The following is a 22,093-nucleotide window of genomic DNA, read 5'->3' on the forward strand; positions in this document are numbered from 1 at the left end:
AAAAACGACCTTAATCGTAATAAGCAGGTAAATAAATCATAAAGCATGTTTCATATTTCATTGTAATTATGAGATTCATGTACATGTATATACATACTAAAAAAGTTATTTATTCGTTATTCAACACCTATGTCTGATTACATATAATTAAGAATATAAGTGGGAACTATTCGACACCAGCAGCCACAACATTGAATGTCTCATTTCAGTTTTTGGAATCGACACTGAGTTACATGGCAAAGTCCGCATCTTTCTTATGTAACGCTCGTTTTCCGCTCACGAATATAAGTACCGGATGCAGAAGGGAGATCACCGACAAACAAAAGAGGAAAATATTTACCTAAAAAGGAAAATTAAAACGTTGGTCAGTTATTTATTTCTATAATCCACGGAGCAATATACACTAACCGTTTATATGAGTATTTGCCTGAAGGAGGACAAATAAGAATAAAAAATAAAATAAAACCTACGGTATAGCTGAATTTAGTACTGTATGTAATTTTGCAAGCACGATCGTGAGGATCGCCACAGTTCTATCCCTGAAAAATTGATTATTTTTCACGCTTTTACGCGGGTTATCTTAACATTTAGGATCATAGAAAAACGCGTAGCTATTTCTAAACTGAAAGAATAGTCACTTTGTTACATCTCTGATGTAGATATATCGACAGTAGAGTGTAAAATACAAAGGTTAAGTGAGGAATCACACAGCTAAACCCCCTCCAAATCAATGATGTAATTCCGTGCAGGGATTTATGAAACATACTGTATAGTACACCATGTTCTTTTATTATAAAAATGGTAAGGCGTAACTTTTGACCTTTAACCTCACTGTTGACATTCGAAATGTTATTAGTTGTGGAATTATCCGTTGTGATTTTATGGTGGTAATTTTATGGTGTAAATATGAACTTATTCTGTCCGAATGTTAAACTATATCTTGTAGACATTGTTTTTATTTCAGAAGTGGTAATTATTAACCCTTGACTTCTAACTTAAAACGATGACAACCACAATATAATATATGTAGAACTTGATGGTGTGGTATTTTCGCGTTCGAATTAAATTTGTTCAAGTGTGTATGATATACCTTGTACAAACACTGATCACGGATGGTCGTACGCAAAGGGGAACGTATTACTAATAAAACAGCGACTGTTCCGACTTACGTGTTCAATCGCATCGTCGTACCGCTTTGTCCACGTGAACAAAGCATACTGTGTCAAGGTCAGAACACCGGAAACGGAAAACACCATTCCAAACAGGAAGCTCATGAATTTATGTGGAAAGCTGAAATGGGATTCAAATAAGTTTACACCAACAAGCACATGTAATTATTATTATGATAAACTAACTAATATTGCACTAAACTGTTAATTTAAACAAATGAGCGCAGTGTTGAATAGGCACACCCTCAATATTTAATTGCATATAGAAAATGTACCCAAAGCGAATGCTTATTTCGAGCATGCATTCGTAGGATAAGTGCTTATTATGTTGTATCGGCAGTATAACCGCTTAGATTTCATATATATATATATATAGAATAAAGTTAAAGTGTCCATATGACGGTAAATAATAATAGAATTAAAAGTCAAACATTAATCTGCTGTCTCCCAAGTACAAATGTACTTTCGCGGCCACACCGTGCCGCTTTTCAGGGGATTATACATTTTATTCGGTACATAATTTTATGATGTCATAGTTTTATGACGTCATGAAAGTAGAGTACATAATTTATAAAACATTTATTTGTCCAGTCTAAAAGGGTTGAAACAAAGTATATGACACCGTGTTATATATTTTGTTTCAACCCTTTTAAATTGGACAAATAAATGTTTTATAAATTATGTAATAAAATGATGTACCGAATAAAATTCATAATCAACTGACGAGCGTCACGATGTAGCCGCGGAAGTACTAGGGAAAGAGCAGATCTGTGTTTGACTTTTTTTAATTCCATTATATATACATTGTGCATGTATATATATATATATTTGCGAGTGATCACTCTAAATTTGGTGATTAAGAACATACAGATGTATCGTTGTTGATTTAAGAATTCTTAGTATATTTTAGTTATCTTAAGCTTATCAGAAAAATGAAAACAAAAATGAAATTCGTTACTCACGAGATGATGACGAAATCCATATTACAACTAAAAATAAAGGATCGGAAAAAAGTCAGCACAACGAAGTTAGCATACAGAGCTGTCGTCGAGGTCACAAAGGAGAGGGAGGATAACAGAATACCCAAGCATGACGTCACTATCAAGGGAATCACCGTCTTCATCATTCCTGTTTAAGATAATATATGTTTATAGTATGAAATACAATGGAATTCATAAATGTGAATTTCCGAACGAATCATGTACAAATGCTGATTTTACTACTGATCATTAGGAAATGTATATTCATGCAAATATTTTGCTCTATAGTTTCGTATGTGTGTCATCAAAATGTACAATAGCAAAAGATTTTATCACAATTTCCGAAGAAAAATAATCCAAAAATAAAGAAACGCTGCAACCAAAAACCAAGGGAAAGTGTAAACAATTTGATTACACATGTGTGTTGCAGGAAATTTGATAGAACAAAGATAGTAAATTTCCAATTAATACTGGTTGATCCTCTGAATTATTTGTATGAGTGTTCAAGGAAGTAATGGACACGATCTCTCGCTAAAAAGGTGCAAAGACGAGAATCTATGCATAAACGGCGCGGGAAGCAAACCAGATGCTAAGCTCGTCGGTATGCTACTTGATAGATTAGTTCAGAGATGAGAGGAAAGAAAAGAAATGATCAAGATTCAAAGTGTAACAATGGAAGCAGAAGGTCCACTTACAGTTGGTTACACAAGGCCTTACTCTAGGGATGTTCAATGTCAATTAAACTGATGACAAATACGAAACCACTTCTGACCCTGCAGAAGGATCCACTTTGAGTGGCATTTTATTCCCAAGATGGTGCATGGGTTCTTGTTATTGCTATCTAATGTTATTTGAATCGATTATGATGCGACCAAACAACAAGCGATACCGGACATGGATGTAGATTTACAAAACATGACAAGTCTTCAATTTTCACTCTGACATTGCAGTCGAGATTGCAGGCCAGGACCGGGCGCTGAGGCAGTGAAAATAACAGTTGCATGAATTATACTGAGTTACATTAAGGTCACGTAACCACTTAAAAAAACCATGACAATAATGACGATTCGGCAATTACGGCCATTTTTGCACGCAGCAGAATACTTTTAAATAAATATAAGAATGTAAGGCATTCCCTTATTTCTTAGCTACTAAAAACATGTATATATCTAATTAATACAAGAAAATGCGACAATGAGGTGAACTGGGCAGTTGTAGCGATCATCATAAAATATTTCTTATTTAATATTTTGCGTTGGTCGTGTAAATACGTGGATAAGAACTAATGCAAGGACTCCGAACAGTACCCTTCGACAAAGGGATACCGAATACATGTAAAAAGAGGTAAAACTAAGGATGAAAGCAAGAGTTGTTCACTTATTTAAGTTTATAACGAATCTTATTCTTGTATTTGTTAATTACGTTCGTCCAAAGAAGTAGTATAATTTTGTAAATAATGTTGATTTTAAGTATTTCAACGCTTACTCAAAAGCAATTGCCTTAAAAAAGAAAAACAAATTTAAGAGGTTTATCGTATACATAAAAAATGCATTCCTTCTTATTAAAGCGTGATGATCAGCCTCAGGCACTTCTTACGACAGGTCATTTAAGGAAGGCCTTCCGTGCGTGCGACATGCATGCGTGTGGTGAGTGCGTAGGTATGTTGTGGGAGGCTGCGGTATGTTCGTGTTAAGTCTCCTTGTGATAAGCCGGAACTTCTGCCGATTTATAGTGCTACCTCACTGAAGCATACTGCCGAAGACATCTAGCAGGACCTGGTTTTAAACCTATTTACCTGTGTAACACCTGATTATTATACAGCGTACCTGTATAACTCCTTACTATAAATCGGCAAAAGTTCCGGCCTATCACAAGGAGACTTAACACGAACATACCGCAGCCTCCCAAAACACACCTACGCACTCGCCACACGCATGCATGTCGCACGCACGGGAGGCCGTCCTTAAATGACCTTAGCTAGTAATAGGACGTTAAACAAAATAAACCAAACCAAACATCCTTACTATTATACTATATATCTGTATAAGATTTGGTAATAAAATCATTTTCCTGTATAATTCCTGACTATAATACCACTTACCCGCATATCATCTGATTATCATACCACTTACCTATATATCATTCCATTACCATTCATCTGATGATCATACCACGTATCTATATATCATTCCATTACCATTCATCTGATGACCATACCACGTACCTGCATATCATCTTATCCTTATACAATTCACCTGTATAACACCTGCTTATTATATCAACTAACTGTATAATACATAATTATTAAACGATTTACCTGTAAACCACTTATCCTGAATCTCAAGCAATTGTCCGGCAATAAATGATGAAATTATCCCTCCTAACATGGTATAGGCCATGACATCAGTAAAGTAGCTCACTTAGAACAAAGAAAAAATTGCAAACTAATGAATAAGCAATATATTCACATCTTTATCAAATGTTCTTGTAACGAATAAAAAAAGGAACACCAATCAAAGTGATTACAAAAATGTTATAACGAAATAAATACACACCAATAGAATGCTAGGTATTCTAGTATGCTAACTGTCTCGTGTTTCATCGATGATTAAAAGAGGTAGAACTGACAACTTACCTACCAACAAGGATTGCTTAGGAGGATAGTGAAAACTCAGGTGATAACGAAAGAATCGAAGGTCAGAGTGAAAAAAATGTCATATCTCTGGAAAACAGGAAATGCACGCAAGAGATAATGATAACATCACTACTGTATAACTTCAGTGTAGTTATATCTAGTTTGGTATTAATATAATAGGATAACATTTTTTATACAGAACGATGGGTCATGATTTTACCATCAGAAAAGGGAAAGGCCAAGTTGAATGTTTGCAGCTGATGATATCATGCAAGGGGGATCATTTATGTTTCAAAGAAGTGAGAGACTTTATAACATCCTTTTGCCTAAAATCTTAACCTTACAAAAAGAAGGGACAGCGCCTCAATGTTACATTTTCGCAATATTTGTTTCCATCTTATTACGTATTTAAAGGTACTGAATGTAAAACTAAAATAGGAACAGTCTAAAAGGTAAAGTGTTCATTAAACTCAGCCTTCCCTTAATTTCACTTCTTAAATTCGAAAATGCAGGCGGAGTTGATATAATGCATGTGCTTACTTTTTATTGTAATTCATTTAAAACTCTATGTTGATATTTTGTGATAATTGACACACATTGAAAAGATAAACTTGGATAATGCAGCATTTATATTTATTGCCATTTAATGAAAAACTGGAATACAATCTTCATATATCTACTTCGTAATGCTGACACGTCCTTAACATGGACGTCTAACATTGTCAACAGAAATTTCCTTGAAAATAAGCCGGTCTCGAGAATAAACCACGAAATCCTTACTAAGGGTAATATAAAGGAATTACTAATTTACCTATTGGCAGCTCATTCTCGCATTCGACAGTTGATGTAAATTTTTAATCATATATCATATAACGAATAGCTTCCACTGTATATTTCATCTTTCGAAAAACCAATGTAGATGTATTCATCTACACGACACGGATATCACAGCCTCCCGAAACACACACAAATACACAACATTCATGCATCTTGCACACAGAGTGAAACTAATACTTTCTAGTTTTCCTCGACCGTCCAAAATTTGTGAGCTTTGTTTTGATTTTTCGGACAAACGCATTTATTGATACATTGTCCTCCAATAGCATTTCAAACAATAAGTTGTCCTAAAATATAAGTAACAGCATTAATTCAGTTGAAAATAGAATGCTCTTGTGTACAATGTAGGGTTGTAAAATAGGGCAAGCGTAATACATGCAGATATCGATTGCCGCCTTTTGCACCGTCCGTGTACGTAGTCGTATTCAACTCCTGTATCTTGGTTAGAATTATTGTGTTTTTATGCATACATCCTAGCCGTTAAGTCGTATAAAATTAAAGCGAAGCGATTTTCAAATAAAACACATCAATATTTGTTTATTGGTATGCCTATCACTATCAGGACAGCCCTGAAGAAGTTTATATGAATGTGATTGTGGTAGCCATAACTATTAAGATAGATGTTCGTTGATTATCAAAACTAGGACATTCCAACAAGAGATATTATTTCAAATGTTCAGCGAATAGAAGTATCATGTAGAAGTCGATATAAAGGTTTACTCACCCTGTCCATCAATTTTCAGAGTCTGCACCAGCAATCTGTTAATCGACCCGATAAAATAGTACAACCGCAACAACAAGACGCTCATCCACAGCACGTGAAGGATGTATGGACGGGAACATATGATGGATCGAACAGAAGACGATGTGACGTCATTTGATGCATCAGACGCCGCTGTTATGTCCCTTTCAATATCTGCATCGGCGATAATGTGCTTGTATACTGATGCATTCAAATATAAATCAATAGAAGCAGACTTTCCCTGTTTCACAATTGTCATCAGAGTAGCCTTTATCTTAGTGTTAAAATACACCTTCGAAAATATAAATACCAAAGGGAAGAGTGCCAAATTTGGCCATCTGATGGCTATCACCGATAAGATTTATTTTTTGTATATACGTACTTTGATGTCTCTGACCTGACCTTAATTTCATGTCATATCATGACCACTTAACCTCCATGTATTTAAACTCATCGGTGATAGCCTCAAGAAGGCCAAAATTTATGTTCCTCCATTTATTTAAAGAAAAAAATTGTGTTGGTAAATGTTCATACAGTCAGAGGCCAGAAGAAGATTAAAAAAATAAAGAAGCAGAAAACAAACAAACTTTTCCCCAACTCTGTTTCAGGAACATAAAAACTCAATGAAATACATGATTGATCCAGGGGATTCAACATACCAAGAGTGGTATCAATTGAAATGAACTCTGATACCTAAACCTTTCCATTCTAAATGATATCCAAAAGGATTTTTTGACCATAAACACAATTGTTTCTTTTTCTAATTAAAAATGGATGTAAAAATGAATAGAAGTTCGGCTTCTATCGGGTCAATTAAAAGCTGTCATTTCACAATAAGTTTTAAAGGTCTGCAGTTATTTTCATTCTGATGTAGCAAGATTGCTTTTTAAACAACTACCTTTTCCCGCTGTAGTTTCCTGAGGGAGGACTTTCAATTCGTTTTCGTTGTTTTTGAAAGTTGTGCTAATATATCCTTCTGGATGTATGACGTCGTTCTTTTTTTCCACGCTATCGGATAATGTACTATTCGGATCAGGATGAAGTAAAGTGCAAAGACCGGATATGACGACACACAAAATGGCAACCCCGATATAAGAGTAGGAACGACTGATTCCATTCTCGTACAAAGCCTGTGTGAAAAAAGAAAGGAAGGTATACCATTTTATTTGTTTACAATTCTTTATAAGACTAAAGAATTGTCTTCCTATATCATTTGCCTAGCAACGCTATTAACATTACCTTGACAGCCATCTGTGTGACAACAGAGGAGTCGTAACAACCATTGATGAGACCGACGTACACAGAGGAACCCTTAGGTAAGAGAACAGCCACCTGGCGGTAAAACAAAGGAATTTAATTTTCTATATACAATTATTTATGAAACTGATCCTTAACCGTCATATTTAACTTCAAGCATTACTTAATTACATTAACTTAATTAAGTTAAGCATGACTAAATATTTCTCAAGTCAGGCGTGAAAGACAATAGATAATGAAGTTTAGACCTTCGGTAGTTTGCACTTTTAACAAAGATTTAATTAAGAAATACAACTCCGAGAATCTGATGAAAAATGGCGAGAAAACATTTACATCATCAAATGAATGCAACAGAAATTTATCATTCGCTCAAAATATCCCTTGCCTCGACAATTTCCAGTACAAGTAGGTTTGAAAAAGTGAAACATTTGAATACCGTGTTACAAGCAGTTTTTAAATATACTTATTCTTTTTTCAGAATCAAATATGTATTTGAAAATCTTCTACTTATGGGGATTACTTACCTGCATGTTAGATATAAGGAATGAAGTCCCAGCCACGCCCACAAACACTACACCAGGAAGTACAAGCCAGGGAATATCTGTAAAACGAAGGAAAACTATTAACATGTGATCATATTTGTTTCTGAATTTACCATCAAGTCGATGTTCGCTGTCGGAATATTATATTTAGTCCTTATTTTCGTCATCTTCCTCTAATTCGATGATCTTATTATTTAGCTAGTTTAATGAATGGTATGGTTTTGTCAATACAAAACATGAAGGACTTCAAATATGGTTTTTTTGTGTCAATGGTTTATACTAATACATACATGTACTGGTGAAAAAATATTTGTGTATCGTTTCACAGTCTATCAACAATTGGAGTCAACAAAGGCCAAGCACTAGACGAGATGGCTGTTCATAAGAACCACATTAAGCACATTAAAACGCACATGCTGAAATTTCTAAAAATCACATGGGGAACAAACAGATGGCAATTGCCGTTACATCTGATGCTAGAGGTATGTAGCGCGTCAATGATCATATGTAAGCGATGCTGAAAAGTTGAAATGTTTCAAGAGCCTTTCTGCGGCGGATAATTCAATTATTTAATGTTTGACAGTTAAATGTTAATCAAATGCATGACACAATGTGGAATTTTCCTTACTGGAGTGATATACGTAGGAACAATAAGCGGGCTGAAGTTAGCAGGGGATTCGTTATTCGTTATTGGGGATTCAGTTTTTTTTTTCTTTTTCTTTTTTATATTTTAATGATATTTCTTTTTATTGACATTTTTACGATTGGATTCAAATAACAAATCCGCTGCAGCAGTGGATTGGGGATTCAGTTACATTTAAGTATTTTTCTGATAATATTTGATTGGGGATTCAAATAACGAATCTGCTGCCAGCAGCGGACTGGGAATTTGAATATCCAATGATATTTCATAAGAGCTAGACATGTCTGTAAGACATAAATGGTCCCGCCTTCACATGAAATTAGTTCCCGAAACTTGGACAATATCTATATTTTGACTAATAAGGGGCCAGAAAAATGGCTTCCATGTATGTATTTATTTATTCATTTATTACAAAAATAAATACTGCCATTGTCTTTGTATAGCCAGACTGCATATAATACCAAATTTCATGAAAATCGAACGATATTTAAATATCAACTAATCAGAAATCTCTATTTGGCGGCCATCTTGAATTTGTTTTTAATTGTTTATAATGAGTTCCAATCTAATTAAAATCTAGATGGTCATTCTCACTACGTTACATGAACATCTAACAACATCCCATAAGGGGTCACGTCAGGGTGACCTCTGAGATGTGTGTATTTCACTTTCTGGGCGAATTGGCAATTCGTTCTGTCATGGTATCATCTCACCCATCAAGATCCATTAGAATCAATCAGATAGAACAAACGTTATTACAGGATATGTTTTCAGTCAATCATGGACTGTGACGGCCATCTTGGATGTTTGATCCGGTAAAAGGGTACGTTGCGCAAGTAGACATCATGTTTGTTATGTAAACAAAGATTGATAACAATCACAGTTGTAGTTATATAGATATGCTAGTTTAAAAATGAAGCGGGACGGGACGGACACGTGTAACACTATTTATTACATTTTTACCAGTGAAATATCGAGAATTATTCATTCTATCAAAGTGATATTTTGAAAAATATCAAAATATCACTGTTTTGATTTGACCACTGTTTACAAACGACAATGCGGAAAATAAAGATCTGAAGTTATAGGACGTTATAATGTAAGATAGAATACATAACGTCACGATTTTGCGTACATTTGTGAGCCGTTGACAAGAGACCGCAATGAATTCCGGGAGAGATTGAGCTGCCTCGGTATATTTTTCTATGAAATGTAATAAACAGAATATCTAACAGTATATTCAGTAATACCAAATATATTTCACTCGTGTTGCTAATATTTTTTTTAAAAATATCAAAATATTAGTCACACTCCTGAAATATATTTGGTATTACTGAAGACACTGTTAGATATCCTCCTCTATACTCCCATCCCCCACCATTTCATGGCGGGGGTATAAAAATAGCAATTGGACATAAGAAACTATCCCCAATCCGCTGCTGCAGCGGATTCGTTATGTGCAGCAGATTCGTTATTCGAATTTATTATAAGAAAAGATATTAATATGTAACTTAATCCTCAATCAACTGCTGCAGCAGATTCGTTATTTGAATCCAAACATCAAAATGTAAATAAAAAGAAATGTCATTTAAACATAAACAAGAGGCCCATGGGCCTTAACGGTCACCTGATTTTAGAAATATTTCAGTAAATTTGAATGAAAGAATGAATTTTAAAACAAATAAAACAAACGATAGTCAAAAATGTGATTTCCCTATAACTATAGTAAAGTTTATCCCCTCCCATGGGGCAAACGTGAGACCCCAGGGCTAGGAAATTCACAATTATGGTAAAGCACCTTAAGACCCTTCCATCTGTGAAGAGTATTTAATTCTACCTTATTTGGGTTGTAAGAAGAATATTTTTAAAATTTCAGATAATTTGACCCTTTTTACCCTTTTTGGCCCCGCCCATTAGCCCCTGGGGGTCAGTCAGGGCCAACATGTACATACCATTAAACTGTCATCCCATGCTGATAATTTGAACCAAGTTAGAATAAATTCCAACAGAAATCCAACAAATAATAGTCAAAAATGTGATTTCCCTATATAAACTATAGTAAGGTTAACCCCCTCCCCAGGGGCAAACATGAGATCCCAGGGTCATGAAATTAACAATTTTGGTAAAGCACCTTAAGACCCTTCCATCTATGAAGAGTATTTGATTCTACCATATCTGAGAGTAGAGAAGAAGATTTTTGAAATTTCATTCAATTTGAACCTTTTTGGCCCCGCCCACCAGCCCCTGGGGGTCAACCAGGGCAAACATGTACGTACCATCAAACTGTCATCCCATGCTGATAATTTGAACCAAGTTAGAATGAATTCCAATACAAATCCAACAAATAATAGTCAAAAATGTGATTTCCCTATATAAACAATAGTAAAGTTTACCCCCTCCCCAGGGGCAAACGTGAGACCCCAGGGTCATGAAATTCACAAATTTGGTAAAGCACCATAAGACCCTTCCATCAATGAAGAGTATTTGATTCTACCATATCTGAGAGTAGAGAAGAGGATTTTTGAAATTTCAGTCAATTTGAACCTTTTTGGCCCCGCCCACCAGCCCCTGGGGGTCAACCAGGGCAAACATGTACGTACCATCAAACTGTCATCCCATGCTGATAATTTGAACCAAGTTAGAATGAATTCCAATACAAATCCAACAAATAATAGTCAAAAATGTGATTTCCCTATATAAACTATAGTAAAGTTTACCCCCTCCCCAGGGGCAAACGTGAGACCCCAGGGACATGAAATTCACAATTTTGGTAGAGCACCTTAAGACCCTTCCATCTATGAAGAGTATTGGAGTCTACCATATCTGAGAGTAGAGAAGAAGACTTTTGAAATTTCAGTCAATTTGACCCTTTTTGGTCCCGCCCACCAGCCCCTGGGGGTCAACCAGGGCCAACATGTACATACCATCAAACTGTCATCCCATGCTGATAATTTGAACCAAGTTAGAATGAATTCCAATCCAAATCCAACAAATAATAGTCAAAAATGTGATTTCCCTATATAAACAATAGTAAAGTTTACCCCCTCCCCAGGGGCAAACGTGAGACCCCAGGGTCATGAAATTCACAAATTTGGTAAAGCACCATAAGACCCAATTAGATTTTAGCGATAATGACTGTCTGTCGGCCATGTCGTTTTCGGATTGGTCGCAAAATGCAATATGCATAACTAGGCACCAAGGGAAACCTATATATGAAATTTGAGAAAGATCCCTTCTGTACTTTCTGAGAAATAGCGATAACAAACTTCAATTGTCAAAATCAAAGATGGCTGCCTGTCGGCCATGTTGTTTTCCTATTGGTCTCAAAATGCAATATGCATAACTAGGCACTGAGGGGAACCTATATATAAAATTTAAGATTTAGCGATAATGGCTGTCTGTCGGCCATGTTGTTTTCGGATTGGTCCCAAAATGCAATACCAGGGACCAAGGGGAACCTACATATCAAAATTTGCGGAAGATCCCTTCAGTACCTTTTGTAAAATAGCGATAACAAACTTCAATTGTCAAAATACAAGATGGCTGCCTGTCGGCCATGTTGTTTTCCGATTAGTCTCAAAATGCAATATGCATAACTAGGCACCGAGGGGAACATACATGTGAAATTTCAGAAAGGTCCATTCATTGCTTTCTGAGAAATAGCGATAACAAACTTCAATTGTCAAAATCCAAGATGGCTGCCTGTCGGCCATGTTGTTTTCCGATTGGTCTCAAAATGCAATATGCATAACTACAGATCAAGGGGAACCTACATGTGAAATTTCAAAAAGATCCCTTCATTGGTTTCTGAGAAATAGCGATAACAAACTTCAATTGTCAAAATACAGGATGGCTGCCTGTCGGCCATGTTGTTTTCCGATTAGTCTCAAAATGCAATATGCATAACTAGGCACCAAGGGAAACATACATGTGAAATTTCAGAAAGATCCCTTCAGTTCTTTCTGAGAAATAGCGATAACAAACTTCAGTTGTCAAAAACCAAGATGACTGCCTGTCGGACATGTTGTTTTCCGGTTGGTCTCAAAATGCAATATGACAACTAGGGACCAAGAGGAACCTACATATGAAATTTGAGAAAGATCCCTTCATTACCTTCTCAGAAATAGCGATGACACTACAATTGTTAAAATACAAGATTGCTGCCTGTCGGCCATGTTGATTTCCGATTAGTCTCAAAATGCAATATGCAAAACTTGACACCGAGGGGAACCTACATATACAATTTGAGAAAGATCCCTTCATTACTTTCTGAGAAATAGCGATAACAAACTTCAATTGTCAAAATCCAAGATGGCTGCCTGTCGGCCATGTTGTTTTTCAGATTGGTCTCAAAATGCAATATGCATAACTGCAGATCAAGGGGAACCTACATATGAAATTTCAAAAAGATCCCTTCATTGGTTTCTGAGAAATAGCGATAACAAACTTCAATTGTCAAAATACAAGATGGCTGCCTGTCGGCCATATTGTTTTCCAATATGTCTCAAAATGCAATATGCATAACAAGGCACCAAGAGAAACCTACATATGAAATTTGAGAAAGATCCCTTCATCGCTTTCTAAGAAATAGCGATAACAAACTTCAATTGTCGAAATCCAAGATGGCTGCCTGTCGGTCATGTTGTTTTCCGATTGGTCTCAAAATGCAATATACATAACTACAGACAAAGGGGAACCTACACATGAAATTTGAGAAAGATCCTTGGGGCCCTTTCTCAGAAATAGCGATAACAAGAATTGTTTACGGACGGACGGACGGGCGGGCGAAGGACCACGGACGCAGGGCGATTTGAATAGCCCACTGATGATGGTGGGCTAAAAATATTAATATGTAACTTAATCCTCAATCCACTGCTGCAGCGGATTCGTTATTTGAATCCAAACATCAAAATGTCAATAAAAAGAAATGTCATTTAAACATAAAAAAAAACTGAAACCCCCAATCCGCTGCTGACAGCGGATTCGTTATTCGAATCCCCAATAACGAATAACGAATCCGCTGCTAACTTCAGCCCGCTGGAACAATTCGCAAACGTTTCAGGACAACTTCTCGACAATTTATTTTCCTTTACCACAAAAACCTACATTAGGTTGAGCCTAATGCAGTTTGTTTATTTTTAATGAACAATTACCTCGCCAGTTAAATTCAATAATCTGATAATAATAATTATGGCAGTTTGATATCGTTTTGCTGTAGGTTAAGTACTTTCTTCATAGGAACTCTTAATTAAAGAATCGAACTGCTTCGTATATAAATAGCACTATGGTATGTTTTTATTCTGAAATTCACAAACAGTTAGGTTTAGATAATAATAAGTCAGACCAAAATCAAAACGACGTATAGTTTGGGGGTAGAATGATCATGATGCTTGAACCCCTTTTGGATCATCCAACACGCATCATTAAATGTAGCAATAACAATTAACTTTACTACAGGAATAACATTTTGTGTTACATGTATTATGACATTTGACCGGGCAATGTGAATGCAACTGTCGAAGGACTGTGAAACAGCACAATGACAAGCCATGCCTCCCGAAGGCAGGAAATATTTTAAGAGTAAATGAAAATGGTCTGTATCTGGTGTTAACATACCTGGTGACGTGAAGGCAAAACAAAGCAATCCGGCAATAAGTATGAATCTAAAACAAAACATAGATTTGGAAATCGCAATTACAGGGTGCGGGTGTCTTAATGCTCTCAATAACAGAACGAGAATCAACAAATTGTATTGTTCAAAAATAAACAATAGGATAAGATAACATGATAAGTATATATAAATCTTCTCCAAATATATAGAGATAATTCGAAATATAAATAAATATAACAAAATGAGCAGATGAATATGTGCATATGATAAGGTTTGGTCAATATATGGATGTCATATTTGTACTGATAAGCTGTTACTGGTTAAAGGGAGGTAATACCTTCATATAGATTTGCAGTACATGTATGTATATCCAAAAGTAGATATCATTACATTTATTATTAAAATTTTAAAGACATATTACATGTAGCTGGTGGAGTGTTTGAATGGCATCGCGTCTTAAATATATCAACACAAGGATTTTGGGCTTAAATATCCTTTAACTCGTCCTCCTCTAGCCTTCCACCTAGGTATGCTAGATTCAGAACGGTTGTCCCAACATCCCAACAAAGCTTTCATAAATATTATAATGTACATTAACACAATCAAAATTTATAAGTGAATATTATCATGTATAAATAATGCAATGGTGAATTCATTAAATGTAGACACTTAGATCAATAATCAACGAATAAATCTAAGGACTAATCTATGAAGCCAGTTGGTACAATGACTATACACTACAAATTAAACTAACATTAAACAGCAAGAAAATTTCTCATAATTATTCGTACTATTATCCAAAATGGTTTGTATCTTTAATATATTCTTGAAGAGATTCCAGAATGTAAATATTAAAATCATCAGGTAGCTCGTAATTTCCGTAAAGTACATGGGCCAGTACTTAGAGTTAAGAGCTTAGGATTGTTTATGCTATGCCTTAATTGCTGCCTTTGTTGTTCATATAGATAACATTAAAAAGAAGTGATATGGAGGTCCATCACCTCTGTTACATCTGCACAATAGTGAATCTATCAGATGGTCTTTATATCTGTCAAAATTTAAATTGCTTGGATCATTTCGAAGTTGACAAAATATAATATTTTCTTTCGTTCTTCCTTTATTTTTAAGTACATCAGTAGTTTGAATAATACCCTGTTTTAAATATACTCAAAGATGGTGAATTAATAATTTAGAGTCTAAGGAATTAAATCACGCATCATTATTGTAAAAAGGGTAAAATAATTTTCAAATCTACATATAGAAGGATTGAACAATCGTTGTCTACGAAGATTATGTGAAGAGTTTTCAGTATCATTTATGAATTGATCCATAATAGCACTGAGGTATTGGGGTGAAGAATTATATAATATTTGGTGCATTGATGTAAGGTTATGTTTTCAACGGCGGTTTTCAAGAGTCTCCCATTCTAGTTCTTAGTGAGTTGTGTTGTGGGATGTTCCCTTCCCAAGCCCTGCAACAATCCGTGCAGCTTCTATTTGAACTGATTCGATTAATTGCTCACATGCATTATTACAAGTGTCTTCATACTCTAGTATTGGTATGATGAATGCTTTATACATAGTAATTAATGTATTTCTATCCTATTTATATTGCAAACTTTTCAGAATACGTTTTATAGAATAAGTATATGTTCAGACCATAATCCATCAGCCGTAAAAGTTAAACCTAGTTGTTTATGGGAATTATTTAAAGGAGTGTCCGAGAAATACAACCGATGGATAATTTTGTTTGATTCGGGTTAAATTTAACATCCCAGTTATCAACTTGGTTTGGTTTGGTTTTATTTTGTTTCACGCCCTATTAACAGCTAAGGTCATTAAAGGACGGCCTCCCGTGCGTGCGGCGAGTGCGTATGTGTGTTTTGGAAGGCTGCGGTATGTTCGTGTTAAGTCTCCTTGTGATAGGCCGGAACTTTTGCCGATTTATAGTGCTACCTCACTGACTTTTTTAGTCGATTGAAGTGTGGTGGTGTGCCGTTTCGCTCGTGGCGGAGTTGCCAACCTTGTGACTAACAGATTACACATACCACTGTCATAAAAAAAATGAAAATCACATTTTCTAAGCAAGCGCCTGTGGTTGTGACGTCACGTCTTGTAGGTTATTGCAATATGGCAGACAATACACTGAGGTTGATCCTAACGCTTCAATATGTTGGAATGCTGTAGAAATGTCAAAAGCTCCGCACTTATGCTTTACAGTTCTTAATTTTATGATACTTATTACTATTATATATAAAACCGGTTAAAAATGATAAGTAGGATTGTGACAGCGCAATATATTCTGGATTGTTACTTTAGTTACACAACGTCATATTGTAAATCAAGATTTTCCAGTCGGATTACTTTTAAAACTGTATCAAGTTCCCCTGATGGAGGTTACACACGCGAAGTCACGCTGTTGCTGCGGTATGTTTTAATTATATACTTTTATTGCATTTAAATTATTCTACGTGTAAGCGAAGTGTGACTAGACGGATTTTCACACGTACACAACCTTTTTCAGATGTCTGAGGACGAAGGTGAAGACATATGGGGTCGTCCCTAATTTACATTCTTGCACATTAGAAGTGTCATTTCGGCCGTTATATGTCTGTCAGGACACTATGAGAGGCTCATTAACACCAGAACAATAACTAAAATTATCTGGTACCTCTGTCCTCCCCCACCCCATCCAAACTCGATAAGTCAAGTCAATGATCCACACCCCCACTTTACTGGCAGTCTTATAATGGAAATTCTATTCTATAAGGTTATTGGACGATCCTAATGATAAATCGGGGCAATTCGATGCTGTTTGTGATATCCACAAAAACAGGTTTCTTTGATTTATTAAGTTTTTTACACACAGGTTTGTACACCAAATGGACATTTTATTCCTTATTGACGAACGATCCATTTTTCCTTTTCGTATATATATTCCTTAATGTCTTTACAGTTCTTAGTGAAGTACAATTATTCAGGAGTTTGCTCCGAAAAACTTTTGTAAAACGACAGCTAATATTGAATGTTTAAAGTATACTCACATGCTACCAATACGAATTTTCCGTGTTTCCGTGGCAAATTTTGTATACATTTCTCCACATATAAATCCGGTGATATTAAAAACAGCGAACCCAACACTAAATAATAAGTTAAATCTCTCATCTTGAGCATAACAACCATCGTTGGAACCACTATCAGAACCGGAAGATGTATTTCTATCCGTTACAATGCACAAATTTTTGTAAACATCTTCTTGCTTAAGAATGTAGATAAGAGATACCCAGCCATATTGTAATCCTCCAAAGAAACAGATCTCTAACAAACTGGTAAAAACCAGAATCGCCAATTTGCATTTACTTAAAGCCATGTCAATACTATAGAACGTCCGTGTACAAATAATCACGTGTTATGTGAAATGTTGTTATCTACATTGTTATATCAGATGGATGGGCCTTGTAAATTGAAATAAGAGATGTTTGCTATACATTCGTGTATATATTTCTGACCTACTTTGCAATGTATGTTTTATGTTGAAGTCTGTATTTATACATACGCGAATAATCAACTTTTTGTACTAACAATACTTCATATTTGTAAATTTATTTAACATTTTAACTTCCTCTAGCTGAGTAAGATAACTCATAGCCCCAATTAGCCCTTTTTATAAGAGTTGTAACGAAGCATATTAGCAAAATGAGTATTTATAGTATGTAGTTTATTGAATAACTGAGTATGGTATTTCATTCCGATATTTAGTGGACAAAGATTTCGGACATAAAACTGACCGTTGTTACAGGTAAGAGTATTCACACACAGTCACTGACCGCCATACCGGTAAGACGTGTCATTTTTAGGCCAGAACCAGACATAGAGTCGCAAAGACTTAACGGGGTAAGAATATTTTACTACCATCTAATTAACTCTATGCAAACCTATCTTACAATATTTTTCTATTTTCAACTGGTTTTAGATCATTTACAGTGTCCATGCATTAAACAGGTAAGCTAGGCTAGGTACGGGTGCGCGTCACTCAAGCGTGAATTGTTTACATGTACATTGCGCGATTGCTATTGGCCGCACTGAGGTATAGTACACGTTATAGTAATTGTATATCATACTACTATGTTGTACCTGTATTTTATACTATATAAGTTGTATAAATCATCATAATTTATTCTGCTGCGCAGATTTTGTCATACGTATACAGTATACAGTATTGAAGGACGGCCTCCCGTGCGTGCGACATGCATGCGTGTGGTGAGTGCGTATGTGTGTTTTTGGAGGCTGCGGTTTGTTCGTGTCAAGTCTCCTTGTGATAGGCCGGAACTTTTGCTGATTTATAGTGCTACCTCACTGAAGCATACTGCCGAAGACACCCAGCAGCACACCCCTCCCGGTCACATTATACTGACAACGGGCGAACCAGTCGTCCCACTCCTAATTGCTGAGCGCTAAGCAGGAGCAGCAACTACCATTTTTAAAGACTCTGGTATGTCTCGGCTAGGGGACAGAACCCAAAGCCTTCCTCACAGCGGCGAACGCTGAACTAAAGGCCAAAAGTGAGGCATAGTCAAGAGAGAAATTAGGAAGAAGAAAGTTGTTCAGAAAGAAGAGAAAAGATAAGATCCCAAATTTCGTCGCCTCTTACGATCATGCGATGGGGGCAGCAGGTACAATTCTTACGCCCTACGTGCAGGGCATATGCTCAGTAGAATTAATTGATTTTTATTGATAGACTGTTATATAATGTAAGTGTTTAGCATTTAATTTTACGTAACTTATACAGTTCTTCGAAACCAAGAGGTACAATACAAAAATATTTAGTGGGCTAACTGTAAGTCTTGCTGCTATCGCAATTTAGCGACCCATTTTTGAGGTCATTTATTTAACTGCGGCTGGTTTGATCGCTGCTGCATACTTGCACATTTTACAAAGACAGTGTGGGCAATATATCACTATCACACTTCACTGCGCACATAATCCTCTTTCATGGTCAGTCATGGTTACATGACCATGAAAGATGTGTGTGTGTGTGTGTGTGTGTGAAGATGACATTGAATAATACATACTTTACGAAAGGGGGGATAATGTTTTGTTTATTAAGTGGAAAGGATAATTGATATTTAAACAAGAGGCCCAGAGGGCCTGTGCCGCTCCTCTGGTTTATTTGAGCAAATACAAAATAATATTCATGTTATATTTGTTAATGTCTAACAATGCTACATTGTATATGTATGATTATGGGGTGAAGATATCAACTACTTGAAAGATATAACCTATAAACGAAGTCAAGACTCAACATGATTGTGTTTAAAGAAACCTATTAAGTAAGTCTCTTAGGGGTGGGGAAAGATCCCTGGGCTTATTTGTTTACATCAGGACTGTGTTCATCTCTTGATCTTACTTGTTTCAAAAATGCAATAATTCTTTTATAGCAATATACTCAGAAGTAAGAATGTTAGAAGTCGGTAATATCTTAAATATTGCCAAATAGACCCCTTTTGGCCCCACCCCTAAGGCCCCTTGGGTGTCAGCCCCATCATATATATAAATTTGAATCCCAGCCACCTAGGGATGCTACCACTGAAATATCAATATTGCCAAATGGACCCCTTTTGGCCCCACCCCTCAGGCCCCTGGGGAGGGGAGGGGAGGGGGGTCGGGGTCAGCCCCATCATATGTATAAATTTGAGGCCCATCCACCTGGGGATGCTTCCTACCAAATTTGGTTGAATTATGATCAGCGGTTCAGAGGAAGTCAATTGTGTTGACGGACGGACGGACGGACGCCTGACGCCACGGTAAGACATAAGCTCGCCTTACCAGGTGAGCTAAAAAGGAAATGAAACTTTAAAAGAAAATCAATAACTACCTGATAGAGTACAAATGAGCAAAGAAAGGAGTAACGGCAATAACACATTTCAAGTTAAGAAAAGTAAAACAAAATTTGAAATAATTTTTTTATTTTAAAAAGATTTCATGTAAAAGTTTCGATTATCAATGAGTACCAGTTTAATACTTTTCCTCGGTTTCTAAGTACGATGAACAAGTATATTACGTTTGTTTGTACGGCAAAATACGTTAATCGGGTGCTCTAGCAATATTTACTGAACAAGTGTTAATGTAGTCCTTCGTGTCGGTCACGTGACCACGGACGTCGAACACCTTGCATTCAAATCTGGTCGAGAAAACAAACAAAACAGACGGGCAAGTTATTAATAATAAATATATTTAAAAACTTTAATTAAATTAATTTAATTAGTTTAATTATAAATGCAACTTAAAACAATTGCGAAGCAAAAATGGATGCCAGTTGAAATCGAGCATTGGTATTTCTTATTCGCAGATTTTAATAGTCCATGAACTAATTAAATATAACTACTGACGATTTTAAAAAAATGTTTAATTGTAAGTGACGAGTATACAATGTATAATTAAGACGGAATATTTTATTAATTGTTCTGATGCCTGATCAAACAAGTGCAGAGTAATAACAGGGATGTAATAACCAGGGATGTAATAACAGGGATATAATAACAGGGATGTAATAACAGGGATATAATAAACAGGGATGTAATAACCAGGGATGTAATAACAGGGATGTAATAACCAGGGATGTAATAACCAGGGATGTAATAACCAGGGATGTAATAACCAGGGATGTAATAACAGGGATGTAATAACCAGGGATGTAATAACAGGGATGTAATAACAGGGATGTAATAACAGGGATGTAATAACCAGGGATGTAATAACAGGGATGTAATAACCAGGGATGTAATAAGCGGGATGTAATAACCAGGGATGTAATAACAGGGATGTAATAACAGGGATGTAATAACCAGGGATGTAATAACCAGGGATGCAATAACGGATGTAATAACCAGGGATGAAATAACCAGGGATGTAATAACAGGGATGTAATAACCAGGGATGCAATAACGGATGTAATAACAGGGATGTAATAACCAGGATGTAATAACCAGGATGTAATAACCAGGGATGTAATAACCAGGGATGTAATAACCAGGGATGTAATAACAGGGATGTAATAACAGGGATGTAATAACCAGGGATGTAATAACAGGGATGTAATAACCAGGGATGTAATAACCAGGGATGTAATAACAGGGATGTAATAACCAGGGATGTAATAACCAGGGATGTAAAAACAGGGATGTAATAACCAGGGATGTAATAACAGGGATGTAATAACAGGGATGTAATAACAGGGATGTAATAACCAGGGATGTAATAACCAGGATGTAATAACCAGGGATGTAATAACAGGGATGTAATAACGGATGTAATAACCAGGGATGTAATAACCAGGGATGTAATAACAGGGATGTAATAACAGAGATGTAATAACCAGGATGTAATAACCAGGGATGTAATAACCAGGGATGTAATAACCAGGGATGTTATAACCAGGGATGTAATAACCAGGGATGTAATAAAAGAGCATATTCTATGTACGATAATTCTGGAGTTCGAATGTCCTCAAACATTTTAATGAATTGTTGTAGACCCATGCAAAATACGGCAAAATTCTCAATGTAATGTGACATATAAAAAGGAAAACGAAATAAAAAAATCAACACAAAGCTGTATTGTGTTGTCAAGGGTGGCAATAAATATACTAAATATATGCTACTCCTGAAGAAGTAATTAC

General features: G+C 35.9%; 1 protein-coding gene across 1 annotated transcript; it reads right to left on the reverse strand.

Annotated features, from left to right (window-relative positions):
- Positions 1-44: 44 nt before the first annotated feature.
- LOC117343316 (solute carrier family 43 member 3-like) lies at positions 45-17,785 on the reverse strand. Its single transcript, XM_033905659.1, has 10 exons — positions 17,460-17,785; positions 14,422-14,468; positions 8,145-8,221; positions 7,603-7,695; positions 7,262-7,493; positions 6,346-6,537; positions 4,467-4,568; positions 2,132-2,297; positions 1,170-1,290; positions 45-340 (listed from the first exon to the last, which is right to left on the reverse strand). Exons 1-10 carry the CDS (start codon positions 17,783-17,785, stop codon positions 230-232), a joined length of 1,467 nt encoding a protein of 488 aa, XP_033761550.1. The 3' UTR covers positions 45-229.
- Between the last annotated feature and the right edge of the window lie 4,308 nt (positions 17,786-22,093).

Source organism: Pecten maximus, chromosome 15 (genome assembly GCF_902652985.1).
Source record: "Pecten maximus chromosome 15, xPecMax1.1, whole genome shotgun sequence".
Taxonomy (NCBI): domain Eukaryota; kingdom Metazoa; phylum Mollusca; class Bivalvia; order Pectinida; family Pectinidae; genus Pecten; species Pecten maximus.

Excerpts from the sequence above, each read along its gene's own strand:
- LOC117343316 (XM_033905659.1), bottom strand. The coding sequence starts at position 17,785 with ATGGCTTTAAGTAAATGCAAATTGGCGATTCTGGTTTTTACCAGTTTG. Across the intron at positions 14,469-17,459 it reads AAAATTCGTATTGGTAGCAT|ATTCATACTTATTGCCGGAT; the intron begins GTGAGTATACTT and ends GTTTTGTTTTAG. Across the intron at positions 2,298-4,466 it reads TCAGGATAAGTGGTTTACAG|GAATGATGAAGACGGTGATT; the intron begins GTAAATCGTTTA and ends TATCTTAAACAG.